This window comes from Caloenas nicobarica, chromosome 6, assembly GCF_036013445.1.
Source record: "Caloenas nicobarica isolate bCalNic1 chromosome 6, bCalNic1.hap1, whole genome shotgun sequence".
In the NCBI taxonomy this organism is placed as follows: domain Eukaryota; kingdom Metazoa; phylum Chordata; class Aves; order Columbiformes; family Columbidae; genus Caloenas; species Caloenas nicobarica.
Genome location: NC_088250.1, coordinates 12,586,842 through 12,602,359, shown reverse-complemented (window position 1 = coordinate 12,602,359; position 15,518 = coordinate 12,586,842). Strand labels below are relative to the sequence as shown.

General features: G+C 39.2%; 1 protein-coding gene across 1 annotated transcript in view; it reads right to left on the bottom strand.

The window, feature by feature from the left end:
- Positions 1 to 701: 701 nt before the first annotated feature.
- Positions 702 to 15,518, bottom strand: part of DNAH7 (dynein axonemal heavy chain 7) — a 103,255-nt gene continuing 88,438 nt past the window's right edge. The window contains exons 53-64 of the mRNA XM_065638272.1: positions 13,362 to 13,454; positions 11,532 to 11,708; positions 10,459 to 10,620; positions 9,805 to 10,005; positions 8,825 to 8,986; positions 7,360 to 7,545; positions 6,499 to 6,636; positions 5,854 to 6,084; positions 4,606 to 4,758; positions 2,555 to 2,732; positions 1,313 to 1,416; positions 702 to 908 (exon numbers count right to left, since the gene is read on the bottom strand). Coding sequence (XP_065494344.1) covers positions 702 to 908; positions 1,313 to 1,416; positions 2,555 to 2,732; positions 4,606 to 4,758; positions 5,854 to 6,084; positions 6,499 to 6,636; positions 7,360 to 7,545; positions 8,825 to 8,986; positions 9,805 to 10,005; positions 10,459 to 10,620; positions 11,532 to 11,708; positions 13,362 to 13,454 — 1,992 coding nt within the window. The remainder of the gene's footprint in view (positions 909 to 1,312; positions 1,417 to 2,554; positions 2,733 to 4,605; positions 4,759 to 5,853; positions 6,085 to 6,498; positions 6,637 to 7,359; positions 7,546 to 8,824; positions 8,987 to 9,804; positions 10,006 to 10,458; positions 10,621 to 11,531; positions 11,709 to 13,361; positions 13,455 to 15,518) is intronic.

The window sequence follows — 15,518 nt, the reverse complement described above, 5'->3', positions numbered from 1 at the left end:
GTACACTTTTGAGTCATGTTACAGACAATCTGAATTCCACTACATTTCTACTTGGCTTCAACATTCCATTCTGCTTGAATCCAGAGTCTCATTTAACTTGTATTTGTTGGAGGGCATAAATGTTACTTGTATATTACAATGCTGTCACTGTGTGACATCCCATATGAATTTTGATGTAGATCACATTGCACTCAATCCACTGTGAGTATGCTTAGAAAATATTGTAGTTGCTAGATGCAGTGTGATTTTTTTTTTTAATTTTTCTTTTTCTTTCCCCCCCCATTAACAATTGCATCTACGGTTTAAAAATGTGACTATGGTCCTATGAGATAACTTGCTGAGCTATCAGTCTTTTTGTTATAACTAAATCATTTTTTAAAATTTTATAAAGCTGGAAATTATCAAATGCTGTTTTGTTCATTGTCAACAGTGTTGTGTTCATTTTATGTATGTTCCTTATAAATAAGGAACCTTCAGAAAATAAAATTATTCAAGGAATGGACATTTGTGTTGGCCTTTGTAAGGTTTTATTGTGCGCCTTTATGGTTTAGTATTTGGTTGCAAATCTCATGAAAGGCACCAATGGAACATTGTAAACACACTCATTTTGATTCCTCTTTTTAGTGGTATTTCAGGATCAACACCAATCCCTTCTAAGCCACAGGGAAAATGCCCCTATATCTCTATGACTGGTGAGAGGTTTATGAGCTCAGCTGACATAATAACGCCACGCCCCGCCTGATCCAGTGTTCTTGCGGTTTGTCTGACGGGAGAGTCATGGCGATGACAAAGTTGGTGGAATGGCCTGTAGTGGACAGGACCCCTCTTCTCTCACTGGTTTTGTATACTGGGGCCAGGTAACTTGGGCGCTGGGGAATGTCTGCTCTCTTAGACGGCTTCAGCCAGATCTGCAGGGAAGAAGAAAATAATCCTGTTCATCTCCCTTTAAAAAAACCCAGGGAAATAGGCTTGGCATGGCCAAAGCATTTTCACATTGTTGGCTTTTCTGTTTTGTTTGCTTTTTAACAGATAGCTCTGAAAACCTGTTTCCTGTTTTCTTCTTGCTTAGCAGATTGCTTTCTCTCTGTTTTAAAATAAGCAACACCAAACTTCCTCTCACTGTCATTATTAACAGAGGATTCTCAGCCCCTCTCAGACACTTTGCTTCTATTTCAATGCAAAATAATTTAATTCATTTCTTTTTTAAGAATTACCCTGTTCCTTCCTTCAAGACTAGAATCTAAGCATATCAATTCTACAGTATTTGTTGGTATGTGATACTAGAAAATGTCACCAAACGAAATATACTGACCACAGGTACCGTGTCATAGAGGACTTTGGGATGAGATTCTCCCAGCTTCTTCATTTGCCTGTCCCAGCGTGCTCCATCCAAGAACAGTCCCTGAACGTAGACCCCTGAATCAGTTGGAAATGACACCGTATGACACAAAAACTGAGAAAGTCCGCGTGCTGAGAGCAGCAGCTAGTGTAATGCACTTCGCTAACCATCATCTGATTGTGTGGGACTTTTTGTCAATTTTATGTGTTCAAGTGATGATCAAATCACTTGGGAGTATAGCACACTCTTATGCTGTGCTACAATTTATTATGATTGCAAGTCTATGAAGATTTATAGTTACAGTGTCTAGCAATATCATAGTTGTATCCAGCCTTTTTGAGTGACAGAGGTTAGAAATCATTCCAAAGTACAGGACACTATTTGTACAGTTGTCACTATTATAAAGTTTTCTCTATGTACAACACATTGCCAGCTTCAACGTTTCCAAACTTGGGGATTTGATCATAGAAGCAGTCTTTCTGTAACTTCTACAACAAAAAGTAAACCTGCTGCAACAGAAACTGCCTGGATGGGGCTGGCCCAGCCAACCTGCCATGCCCTCCTTTTCACACAAATTCCATCAACCTGAGCCTCAGACAAGTACTAAAAAAAGTATTAAGTTTAAGTATTTAAATATTTAAGTATTCAGTTCAGTTTCAGCTGTCCTTTTTGTCTGGGGAAGGGCAAGCTAACAAATATATCTGCAAATGGAACATAAGGTAAGTAATATCCAATAAAATGGTTTTATTAAAAAAATACAGCTTTTGCCCCTCTTAGAGTGGTCCCTTATTGCACATTATATATTTTTGTAGGGACAGTAGAGAAGTTGTGTAGGCTATTTTAACTAAACATTTGGTTTTCCTTAGCTTAGCAAAATGTGCATCTTCAGACACATATGTTAATGGAGTGAAAAAAGAAAAATTTTAAAAAGACAAGCTGGATATGACGTAAAAGTTTAATCTGGGGTAAGGAATGTCCCCTGTTGGTGTTATTTTATATCTGCACGCTAAGCCAGGAGGTGAGCTCATCTCAGCAGTTCTTAAGGACTTGGTATTTTTTCTCCTCACTTCTTGTGGATCTCACGGGGAGCAGTGGGGTTGTGTATGTTTTCCCGCTGAATTAATTAACTTAATTGCATAACTCTGAGTCTGCCAATTAATGTTAACTTCTGAATATATCAGCAAAGGCAGATAATTGTGTCATGCATTTACTTACCATCTTCAGGGGGAACTTCATATTCCTTATCTTCCAGCACTTCATAGTCAAAGTCTAGCAGGTCTATTGGAATGGTGTATTTTCTGGCATAGTTCTGCTGTGCACCTGTTAAGAAGGCTTGAGTGAAGAAGAACCCTGAAATCCAGAAGACTGGTGGATTTCCATTTTCATACCACAGCTGCAGCAGCAAAAGAGAGGAGGAGAAAAGAAAAAAAAAAAAACAACTGCCTTTATATTTTTTTTAGTATTGAGGAAAGCAAATATCTTCTAGAAAACCAGCAAAAGTAATTTCTCCCTGTGTGAATCCAGGATTGTCTTTGTCTTTCCTGAAAGCAGTTGAACTTTGGTGATGGCCACATCTTTTTAAACAACTTGTTTAAAATGTCACTAGAGCTGTTTTTTTAAAAAAAAAAAAAACAAAAAATGTTTTTTAAAAGCATTAAAAAAAAAAAAAACCAACTCAAACTAAAAAAACTCCCTCAAAGAAAAAACCACACAGAGAAAAAACCCAATGCTGTTGCCTGGAAATACTCAGCTTATGTGAATGACTTGGTCTGAATAAGTCTGTTAAACACACATCATCCCTGTAAGTTCATCACCTGAATGTTCAGTTCTCCTTATCTCCCTGGTTACTGAAGCTTTTCAGCCTTCGCCTTGGTTTATCTGTGCAAACAACAGATTTTTTGCAGGTTGTTTTCTCTCTGGAAGGGTCACATTTCCCTTCCAGGGACAAAGTCACATCTTGTGTGTACAGCAAGTTGAAGATGAGGAGGGATGATTCCCTCATAAGGAGAACATGGCCTAATTAAACTTCAATTGATTTGGCAGGGTGCGAGGGGGTTTTTTTGTTTGTTTGTTTGAAGTTTTTATTAATAGCTTACACTGTGGAGGCCTCTGTAATAAAAATGATTTTCAAAAATGCCAAAATTCATTGGATTTGGTTGTAATATATGTGAAGTCTTGCAATGGTGAATATTTACTGCATGCAAGGCGACATTTTCTTGACTGTTGCAAACATCAGTTTTGAATCATGTCAGAAAAAACTTTGCTACAATTTTTCGCTGCAGAGAATTACAATGAAGACAACTAATCTAGCTGTCTCTACTAGTAGGTAGTTTTTTTCCCAATAAATAAACATCCTCATAGACACCAGCAGTTTTCTGTTTGTACAAAGTTTAATTTCTGTCCTGGCTTCTGTTCAAGAAATGGCACTTTGGTTCTTTACACATATTGCTGCCAGGATTACTACAGATGACAGTGGAAGTCACTGAGGTGTGTTCACTGGGTGACGTGTGTCCAAAACCATAACATCGAGGTTCTCTGGAAATGCAGATTTTGTTAATATCCTTCCAGACCTGAAACTGGATGCTTTTGATTTTTTTTTTTTTTTAATTTACTTATGATTTTTGTTCCTAGGTATTTTATCTTGGAACTTGTTCTTACAACAGGTAGGGAGTAGGCAACCTGCTATGTGATTGGTTTTCCTCAGTTGATTGAGATTACTAAACCAACAGCATGGTGCTGAGGCTCTATATATTTTAAGTCAGTTTTGGGAATCTGCAGTCTTACAGGTGGAGGAACCCCACTGATTCTCCCTAACTCATCCAGCTTTCTTCACCAGCACTCTACTGAAAGCCTGGTATTTGACTTTAAGATTTTGTGTTAACATGTTTTACGAAGTTGGCTCACTGGAAAAGAAACTCAACAGTATTTTCCTAAGTTCTGATTTAATTAACTTCATTACCAGCACCAGATCTAGATGCAGTTTAAGAGGCCCTTAGTACATTCACTTCAGGAGGCCAATTCTGTCAGACAACATTGCTGATGTCCTGCAGCTCCCTTTCAGAGGTGAAAGGGATGCGGCAACATGTGCTTCATTAGATGCTGCTACGGCTCTACAAAACAGATGCACAAATGAACTGAACTTCATCTGTTAATTACTCAGTGGAAGTAATTTGTGTGTGTGCTCACTTGTGGAGCAGTCACCTGATGTCAACAGACAAAAATAATAAGCGGCACTGAAGAAATCTGTGTAAAGAGAGTGTGCTCACCTGCAAGAACTTCAGTCTGTTCAGGAAGTCAGTCACGTAGCTGCCCAGAGGCTTGAGGCTTGGGTAAGACTTACTCATCCATAGTCCTGGAATTTTGCCATTCAGAATGCTGTTGACCACTTCTTCCAGTTCAGCAGACATCACTACTAGCCCCTACAAGAAATTTTGGAAAGGAAGATGTCAAAATGCTTTGCCTAACAGCCGTGCTTTAATGATCAAAACCCAACATAGCTCTTTGTCTGACAGATGTGATGAACTTACTGGCTAAGTCAGACAGGAGCAATACTAAGAAGAAGAATGGGCATCCTGGAGTTCATCAAAAGTGACTGCCGCCTTTGGTCTGATCTGGTAGTTTGTCACTAGACTGGTCAGGGAAAAGGTCCATGGCCTCTTTTGGAGAAAACTGCCCATACTGGAATATTTTCCCTTGCCATTCTTCCTTAGGAACATGGTCTTCCCAGAGCACTTCTCAGATTTCTTAACTATAAATGCTCTTTTTTCTTATTATTATTTAAAGTTTCCTCAAAACAACATTGCTGCCAAGTGCCTTATTCTAAAGCAGCAGACTTTTCAGCTTGTACAAGTACAAAAAAAAGTACAAGCTTTTTTTTTAAAAAAAAACTACAAGCTTTTTAAAGCTTGTTTGGCTTTAACAGGGAGAGAAGAGCTGTTTGGTTTTTGTTTTGTTCTTAATGCCTTATCAGCCTTAAGCTATAATAGTATAAATAAAAATTAGCCCAAATTACCCAAACTGACTTCTTACTTTTTTTTTTTTTTTTTGCTTAGCTGTACCTTTTGATTCCTACTGAGAACCACCATTGACTTTAGTCTGTGATATCTTAACTGGAATCCTCACCGGCAGTAATTTGCTATTTGAGGTGTTGAGGAGATCTGCTTTCAGCTGTAAGAAATTGTGTGAGGTGCTTCAATCTCTCATGCCAGTGAGGCAGAAAAACAGATGTGAACCTGGTTACCATTTGTCTTATTTGCTAGCAAATCTGTAGTTAAAAACTTTCTGGTTTGGTTTCTCTACAGCAGGCACAACAGTACTTTTATACTCCATTGCACTCCTAGCAGTTTTAAGATACAGATCAATAAATCAGTGTGGGATCCAGATTCTTGCAAGTGTTTGACTGACCGACCTGAATCAGACTTCAGGCTCAGTTCCATAAAGGATTTGCATTAATCGCTCAGAGATGGAGTCTGGGCTCTAGGTATCTGCCTTGACAGGTTCTCTCTTCAGCTCACCTTTATTGCTTTCTGGATGTTCACACACGAGTCCCGTATTGTCTGCAACAATTTGTTAAAGCGTCCCATCTCTTGGACAAGCACAGTATTCATGCTTTGAGTATAAGTGGTTGGATATCTTCTCATTGCTGTTTCAATGTCGAAATTTGGAGGAAGTTTGCTCAGGATGTCACCTGTGACTTCATTAACAACTTCATCGGTGGATTTTGCACCACCACTAGATGCCTTACACTAGAGAGAGAAAAAAATTTGGATTTGAGAAAAAGAACTTAGGACAGCAAGTATTTAAAATGCAGCAAAGTAGAACTGGTATAAAGGCATTCTTTAAACAATCATTACAGTTCCAACTCTCCCTTATGATTGAAATTAATTTGTTTCACAATTCCCTATATTATTGCAATAAATTATTACCTTAGAACTAACAAAATCTGGTTTCCTACAGATCTGCGTGTGTCTCTTTCTTTCCCCTGCCCTCCCTGAAATCCTGCTTCCACTGCCACGAGATTCATAGGTGGAACAGTAATTTCACCAGAATGGAGATACAACATAATACAGTACAGTAAAAACTGAAAAAAAAATCTGAACATACTAATGTGGAGATGGAACAGGAAGTTATGGTAAGATGATGTGTGACGTTTTACATACCTGTGTAAGAAGAATGTTATCGAACAACAGTTGTGTTTCTGACTGATCCTTGGTAATATCAGCATTTGCGTTCATTCCAAATACCTCTGGGGAAGGATTCCGTGGAAGTGTCTTTGTATACTCAATATAGCTCTCGTACTGAAAAAAACCCAAAACCAACTCTAAATTTAAAAGGAGACAGAGAAAGAGCCAAACAGCCCATGACAGGCTGCCAGCTCTGTGTCAAAACCACTACAAACTTTCCTGGTGTAATGAATACAGCGTGTAAACTAAGAGATAAAAGGAAATACAGGGGCTGACCCTCACAAATTCCTTTGGCCCTTACCCTGAAATCAGGATTGGCTTGGCTTAAATAATTTCTGACATCACTTCTGATGGCTGTTGGAAATACTCCTACAAAATACAATACCCAGCGCAGGAGGCTGCAGCCCCTTTCTGGGTCCGCAGCTTGCCAAGTGTCCGTGAAGGTGTTTTGCTGATGTGGAACATCGTTCTCCCTTGTGATCAATTCAGCTGATTCCTGTGTCCTTTATACCTCCAGCGGATATGCTCAACTCACCCGCTTATGCCTATTTTATAATGCTTTTAACTTCAGCAGGCTGGGTTCCTCCCTTATTGTCCCCTACGTGTGCTGACTCACACAGAGCAAAGTCAGTTCATTTGGTAATACTTGGGGTGGTTTTTCCCATCATTTCCATTCCTTAGAAGTTGCTGAAACAGGGTCTAACAGAATGTGAGATGAAGCCACAAAAGTGAGCAGCAACAGCAGTAAGCACTGAGGCACCTATCAATGTCAGTAAAGATAGATGTATTTTTTTTAAAAAATAAGCTGTTAGTAATTCCGTTGTTCGGGATACTCACATCTCCTTCAGGAGGAGCAAAATAGAGGCCACTTGGATCAAATTTATAATCTACATTTGTAATTATTTCCGAGGAAAAGAACATGTTTAGAACACTACGCAGCGTACGCCGATCCCAGTCATCAGTGACTCTGCCACCATAATTACATTCTCCAGTCATATAGCGAAGAGCATCATATGGCACCTCCTGAAAAAATGCAAGACCATGATCTGACCTGCAGCCCAGCACTTCTCTGGGCAGCTATACTGGTATCATTGTACTTTCTTTGGAAGCCATCCAGAATTTTCACTGTAAAGTTTAAAAGCTGTTATTTGCTTCTGCTGGTTCATGCTTGTACCATTGATCTCCTGATCTTCAAATACTTTAATAATCATCTATCAAGTCACCCAGCATTGCTCCTTTTGAAGAATAACACCACCAGAAATTTCCACAGTAATGCAGCTGGAACTCCCTGAGATTTATGAAAAACTTATGGCTATACATAATGTGTGCTGTCACAGGGCCATAGCTGTGCAAACAATTATTTACAGGAAGTCAGGGCAAGAGTGGATAATACATTGAGAACTAGGATAAAGCAAACCAGCTGAAAAAAAGTACCAAGAACACTGTTTACTACATATCTGGCAGGAAAAAGAAGCTTCCCTCCCTGCTAGGCACTACATTTGCTCATAAGCTTTGGTCACACAAGGGGAGGACATCCTCCCCAGACCCCCCTTTGCTTTCCCACAGGAAAAGAAACACACACCTTCATGAAGTTGCTTTCTCCTGCTGAATCACAATTGACCTACTAACCACACTGAGAACCAAAACCACTCCAGGCTGACAGTGGCTGAAAATAACACCCCCTCAACTGCCCCCAGCCATCACTGTAACAGATTTGGGCTACACGGAGTTGCTGAGGAAGCTGGAACATAAAGAAGTGTCATGTATTGCCAGCAAATTCCAGAGTGGCTTCTACGAAACACTGCTGAGCTCTGCAAACAGGGATGAAAATGTCATCTGCCAAATTTGCACAAATAGATAAAGGTTGTTATTAATCTGCACCTGTCCAGGGCCTGGCATTATCCCTGTCATTGTGTAAATCACGATTTGCAATTAAGTATTTTAGTACGGTATTTTACAGTTTGCAGTAACATCACCAAGAGCTGAAACCACAGCTCCTGCCCAGACACAGGGTAAGATTCCAATGAATAAGGCAACTCTATAGAACAAACACTGCTCTATTTTGCATGGCAGAACATCTAAATGGTCATTTGAAAGCCTCCCATGTCAGTTCTATACTGCTCAAGGGACACTGACCACTGACAAAGAATGTACTCAGCCCTACTGCAATCAGAGCTTGGTTTCTCACTCCCTGCCCGCTCTGCACTGTTGCTGTGGAGCCCTCAGCCAGCATTGGGACATGCATGAACAGTCCCAGAAAGCGTCAGCAAGGCCCAGTGACTGCTGAGAGAGGTTCCTGTACCTCATACTGGTTGAGGAAGATGTGCAGCTGCTGGACGCTGATGCGGAGGTCAGTCTCATTGAACTCGTACGGAATGTTCCAACCCAATGGCCCAAAATTCCGCCTTTCTTGCACCAGCGCGTGGAAGAAGCAGAGGCCGTACAGCAACGTCTTGAACTCAGCCTTCAAAACAAATGCATCACCATTAAGAATTCACGGCTGGTTTAAAGTGTTTCATTTTTCTCACCCCCTGTGCAGCAGTGCTCTCTCTGAGTCACTGTAGAGCTACCATTTCTTTCTCCAGTAACACACTGGTGATGAGTCAGCGGCGGCTTTTCTTGACATATGAAAGCTTCAAATTGTCATAAGCATCAGTTCTAAATATTCTCTTAAACCAGTGTGAACCCTCAAAGCAATTTCATTTTTAAAGCTATATAACCACATGTATGTGATATATATGACACATACAATGATGTGTAAGAGAGCATGGACCTATGACTGTTTTTTACACCATTGTTGTATAAAACATTGTTCACACAATATTTCTGCTTTTTTTTTCTCTTCTCATTAAAAAGAGAGATTTCAAGCTTTCAAAGAAAAACCTCAGGAAGGAACTTTGGGGTTGTTTTTCAATTGAGACCATTTAGTTAAGCATATGACCTCATTTAGAAGAACTATATTAATTATAGAAAAATAAAATACTGTAAAATAAGTTTGCAAACAGACATTTAATTATGAAAGAGCAGTTAAGATTTTTCCTAGGGTGTTTTTTTTTTTTTTTTTAAACTAGAGAACTGTAAGGCATAACACAAAATCTCAATTGAAGGAGACTAGCAATAAAATAAAAATATAATTTACTTCACTATTGCCACTAATCTAAACCAGTTTCACTGCAGCGGATGACAACTATTTAATTTTGGAGGTTTTTTCCCTTGGAGCATACAGACACTGTCATCAGGGTCTGCTTCAAATGATTTACAAAGTTCCAATACATTACTAACAGGTTTTCTGCAGCTGTTGAAAAACTCAGGATCAGATATTGGATCCATCAGGTATGAACGAATTATATTGGCCCGTAAACCTTTCGGTGCTTCATTAGTCATCTTCACTCCATTCTGAAGCACCGACACTGGGAAAGTGGCAGATGGGTAACTGGTGAGCCAAATTCGGAAATCTGGATGGGTTGTATCAGGATTTAGCTCCTACAATAAACACATATTAAAACAGGCAATTGGAACACACAACAGACTCATGTATACCTCATATGTTGTTACTATAAAAGCAATTTTTTTAAGTGGGAAAATATACCAGTCCAGAGTTTAGTTTCTTAAATGCTTATATGTGATTATAGTGAAAGTGACAGTTATGAATGACAACTTTCCTTCTACAGCTGGTCTATTTTTATTCCAGACTTCAGTATTTTGAACTAAACTTTGTCCTCTCTGGGTACGTTTGTGGAATAGATGCCCAAGGAATGGGCCAGACCCACGACGTTCATCAGCACTTGCTACTCCAGTAGGCAGAAGGAAAAAGACTCAACAGGTGACAATGACCCTTATCTCATGGGAACCAGCATGAAGGGTGCTAAGCTGGGCTGGCTGGATCAGACATGCCTTCTAAAGTAGTTCTAAGAAGAAGATAATACTTATTTTTACCTCACAGACTCTTTCCAGTGTTGGCATCCAGGAACTGGCCAGGTGACAATTCTGCAGAACAACCCATGTTCCGTCCTTTACTGCCTTCTCTATCATCTTCATGGCGATCGGGCCTTGGCCTTGACCAAGTGACAAAGAACTCAGCTTTGTATCACCGTATCCCTGCACAGAGAAAGCTTATGATAAGTAAGAATAATATGGCATAAATACACTAAAACTTCTAGTATGACAGTTCACATCTATATGCATTCTTGAAATATTTAATGTACAGTATATTTTAAAATACAGTTAAAAGCTTTTTCTTTGTGTCATTCCAGTTGACTAAAACCTCTTATCTGTCTTCCAGTGAAAAGCTCCAACTACACATCCCTTTAATCCAGAACTGCAAAAGTCTCACAGTTGCAAAATACTCCTAAAAACAGCATACTCTTTAGGATGTAGACAACCCACTACAGAATGCAGGCTACATTTACAGCCCACTGGTTGGAAACTTGAAGTGTGTCTGTCATTCTCAACAGCACAGAATTCTGACAGAATAATAGTCAGGAAATGCAAGAATCAAAGCCATCAAAAATCCGTATTTGAATTCTGAGGTGTAGATGCCACCTACGATCTTATATTACTACAGTGTTTTTTGATTAAGTAATATATTACACATCATGCTTATTAGAAAAAAAATACCATCTTCTAATAAGGTTCCTTAAACTGAATGTTTACACTAGTATGGTTTTCTTCCGTTTTTCCATTTTAGATTACGCAAACTGCTTAAATAGATCACGACATCACTGCATTATAAAATACGCCCAAAATATTTAACATATGATTCCTTATGACCAATAGACAAATTGTTCATTCCTAAAAACAATCCACTTGCATTAATTAGTGCCTTGTGTTAAACAGATCCATGAGATCAATTTTAACATGGTTTTGGGCAGTTGAAAACAGGGTTTTGAGCTTACTTTGGCATTTCAACTTGTACTGAAATGAAGTTCTTGCTTCATACACACATATGCACGTGCACACACACACACGAACATCAACTATATTTAAAAAGTCTGGAGATATTGAAATACCTGATCATCAGCAAACTTAACAAGGGCTGCCATGGGGTCAGCACTAGGAGAAAGTACAAATATCAGTGGTGCACAAGAGCTACTATCAGAAAATGCTTTGGACAAATCAAATGGAGGTGGCTCAATAAATGGACGTCCCAGGTTATGAATGATAAATTCCTGCACCATTGGTATTATCTAAAAAAAAAAAAGAAAACTAGAATTAAAAGTGTCCTCATTTTGTGCAAGCATTAACACACATCACTCTAAACACTTTAATATATATTTCAAGGACAGTATTCCTGCATATAAAATGAGATACAAGTGCAATCCCAGAGGAATCCATGATTTAGCAAGTGTAAATCCAGGCACAGAATAGGCTCTAAGCTTGAAGATGCTCTAAGAGGGCTGAAATCAGAAGTGCTCGGCAAAAGATCCTTCCTCTCATTTCTGTCACCACATCTGGACAGACTCACATGCTGCTATAGGAAGCTGGATTTTTTCTGCACTTACGCCACCTGTATTATGGAAAGGAAGTCAAGTTTCAGGTCCCAAATGCAACACCTTTCAAAGGTGTGAAGATCTTGGGTAAGAAAACTGCTGTGGACAGCAGTCTTGTAAACACTGGTGTTTAATCTTCCTGCTGAAGTGAACTGGGCTCTGTACCAACATGAGAGACACTTATAAAATGACCGCTTAATGCTTTGATCTTGTAAACCCTTACAGATATAATTCTTTCAAATATCACCATTCATTCTATCTCTGGACACAGCCTAGAATATTTTACAATAACCACCTCCCCTTTAAAGAAATGAACTAGTATTTGCAAATGTGATACTAAGATTTCATCTCTGAACACGGAATTCAAGAAATATGAAAGGTTACAAATAGCAATGTTAATTCAAACACTTTGGTCACAATCAGGTATGATATTTTTTAAAATGTTATCTGTAAAATTGCTGTATTTGTAACTAGAGTTTTTAACTTCCATGTTTGACGTTTTGATAATAAAATCTGTAATTTGATACTGCATTAGCACAGGTGCTTTCAGTTAATAAGTATATAGTGTGACTGAGTACACAGAATGTGGCACAGATGAAAAAATTTCCAATACTTAATTTATCTTGATTGTTCTGCTCATCAACTCACCTGTGTCTTTACTTACTTTCAAACTTAACCTTTGTCATTATACCCCAGTGTGGACTAACAGTAGTCCCACTAGCCTCTGATTGCGTGAAAAATTGTCTGTGCAAATTCTGGTTTGTAGTAGGTTGACTTTTTTTTTGGAATAAAGATTCACAACTATAAGCATCTCTTGTGATCTGTGCTATATTCCATCCTTACAGCTAGACAGACTCAAATCAGAATAGTTCTGCCTCAAAACACTTTCCATAGAAGAAAATGTATCTGTGTGTCTGCAATAATTGGTACCTTTAAACACCTACATTACCTGCACTCCTCCTTACCCTTAAATTATCTCCCTGGGTCAGACAAAATTTACCATAAATAGTGACGTCCACCAAAAAAGCTGTAGGAGCAAAAATAGCAGGTGTACTGAGAAAGTAAAGTCACAAGGTTTGTCAGACAGTCTCAAGGAGGAAGAGCTCGGGCGAGTTTGGTGTGTGCACCGCAACTTAACAAAAGCTAAAAGACCTACCCTTCTGTTTCAATAAGTTTTTTCATTACCATTTCATACTTGCTGTTTTTTTGAAATCTCATTAATTCCTCTTCCCTTTATGACTGACTGGGGCAGAATGGTTGTAGACAACACAGCTGAAATGCATACTCGCAAATACTTTTGGTTTCCAAATGGACAGGCCTTTCTGGATAAGGCAAAAGTTTTGTACATACTTTGTCAGGTCGCAGGCAGCGAATGATGAGCATCCTTTGGAACTCCCCCAACTTGTCTTGCCACTTTCCAGGAAAATTCTCATGCTGGGGATCCTAAAAACATATGTATTTCAATGTTCTTTAAAGCATTTGTGAATTACCAATAGTGAGAATAAATTGCCTTTTGACTTGACACATCAATCCATCATGTGTCTTTTTCTTAATCTACAGAAATAGGGTTGACATGCTTAAAGCTTTTTAAAGCTTTTTTTAAAAACAAAATTTTTTTTTTTTAAGCTTTAAATATATGTTTATCTAAGAAGCTTCTCTTGTAGTAGAGAAGTTATGGTAATTTTTAAGCGTGTAAAAGACAATAACCCAAAGTTCTTCTCTAAAAAACGGAGAAGGAATGAGCTGGAGGAAACCTGAAAATGCACTTTACCCCCCTCCTTCTGTTAGACCTGAATTACGGTGTCAGTCTTCAGTATTACAATGGTAACCATATAATCAGGGACAATTACATTACAGTATCACATGATAACCATGAGTTAGGTTGCATCTGAATGCAGAAAATGAGTGCTGGGAAACAAGAATCAGAAAATCAAGTTAAAACAATGCCCCAGACCCGTTAACTTGTCAATGGTCCAAGAATAATCCAGCCATCATGTTGTCACTGCAGGTACCAGATGGGAGCAGCCGTGGCTGTGGGGCATGTGAACGTCTTGTTAGACTGGAGCAGAGTGCAAGTGAGGTGTGCCTGGCTGGAAACCGGTGTTCCAGTTCTGCTGGTGACCTCTTGGGCTGGGAAGGCTTGGCACAGAGCGATGCAGACAGACCTGCACAAGCTGCATTCTGAGCAGCATGGATTTAGAAAATCAAATCATGATGGAACTCATGTTCTGCTAAGGATCTGGAGCCTGGCTCCCTCCTTCCCCAACTTCCAGGCACTTAGTTTCAGATCGGAATCCAGAATGCCGCACTATTTTTGTATTAATACATGGGAAAAATAGGTACCGCAGAATGACATCTCTAACAGCTGTTGAAGAGTTTAGCTAAAAACTTGCAAGGTTTCTGGAAAAATGTGTGAATGAGGAAACACTGAGGAGTGCAGGTTGCACTGAAGACTCCATTGAGTGCTAAAACTCTTCTGCAGGAGAAGAGATGCACCAGTAGCTTTGAGAACAGGTCAGCCAGCTAGAGGACAAGAGTTTCAGTCCCTACTCCAAGATATGCAACACAACTTCAGATAAAACACATGGAATCCTTGAACTGGGGAGTTGAAGTCAGGTCTCCCCTACTTCTCAAAGCAACCTGATCTACAGCAGGAGGTGGAGGAGGAGAGGAAAAATGCATCTCAAACTCCTTTGAAAAACAGGTATATTCAGTCTATGACTGCTGATGACAAAGTGGCTCAAGCAACACTTGATTCCTGTGCCTTCCCTCTTTAACACACATGCACACAGGCATGAAACTGCCCTTTATTTATATTCGTGCATCACTAACTAGACAGGAAAAAGAGCCGGTTGCATATTACTGAGGATAAACTAGAGCAGTAAGAAAAAACCCACAGTCATCAAAAAAGGCATCTTCCCCAAGACCCATTATGAACTGGCATTTTTGAAAATTTTAGTGTATTCACATGAAAGTACTAGCATGAAAGCTAGAGAGGTCATGAAAATGGTTTCACATAACAAGTAAAAGGCATAGCAACTCTTCTGTATGAGGACAGCAATAGATAGTGCTGCTCCTTTTGATCTTGCACTCAGGTTTCCATAACTGAATGTTCCTGGCTTCAGTGTTACTCTTTATTGGGTTCTTTATCAGTTAATTGATGACCTGATTCTATAGCTCTCATTTTATTGAATTCCACTTAAATGAAGGATTTTCTACTTATTTCAGTCTGGCCGTGTGAGTGCACACAGAGCTATCACACACATCTGGAATCTTTACTTCTCAAAGTCAGCACCTTTCCTTTATAACAGGCATTGCTTCAAAAAACTATCATCTCAAAATGCATCACAAAATAGTGCCCCTCCCTCAATCTGCTTTTCAAATGCCAACATTTCTCTGTTCATTTCCCAAGCAACTATTTCCCAAAGAAGAACTAAAGCCCTCAACTTACTCTATCTTTTTGTAAATGACCAAGGAAAGCGTTAGCTCTATAACTTGCCTGGTTCC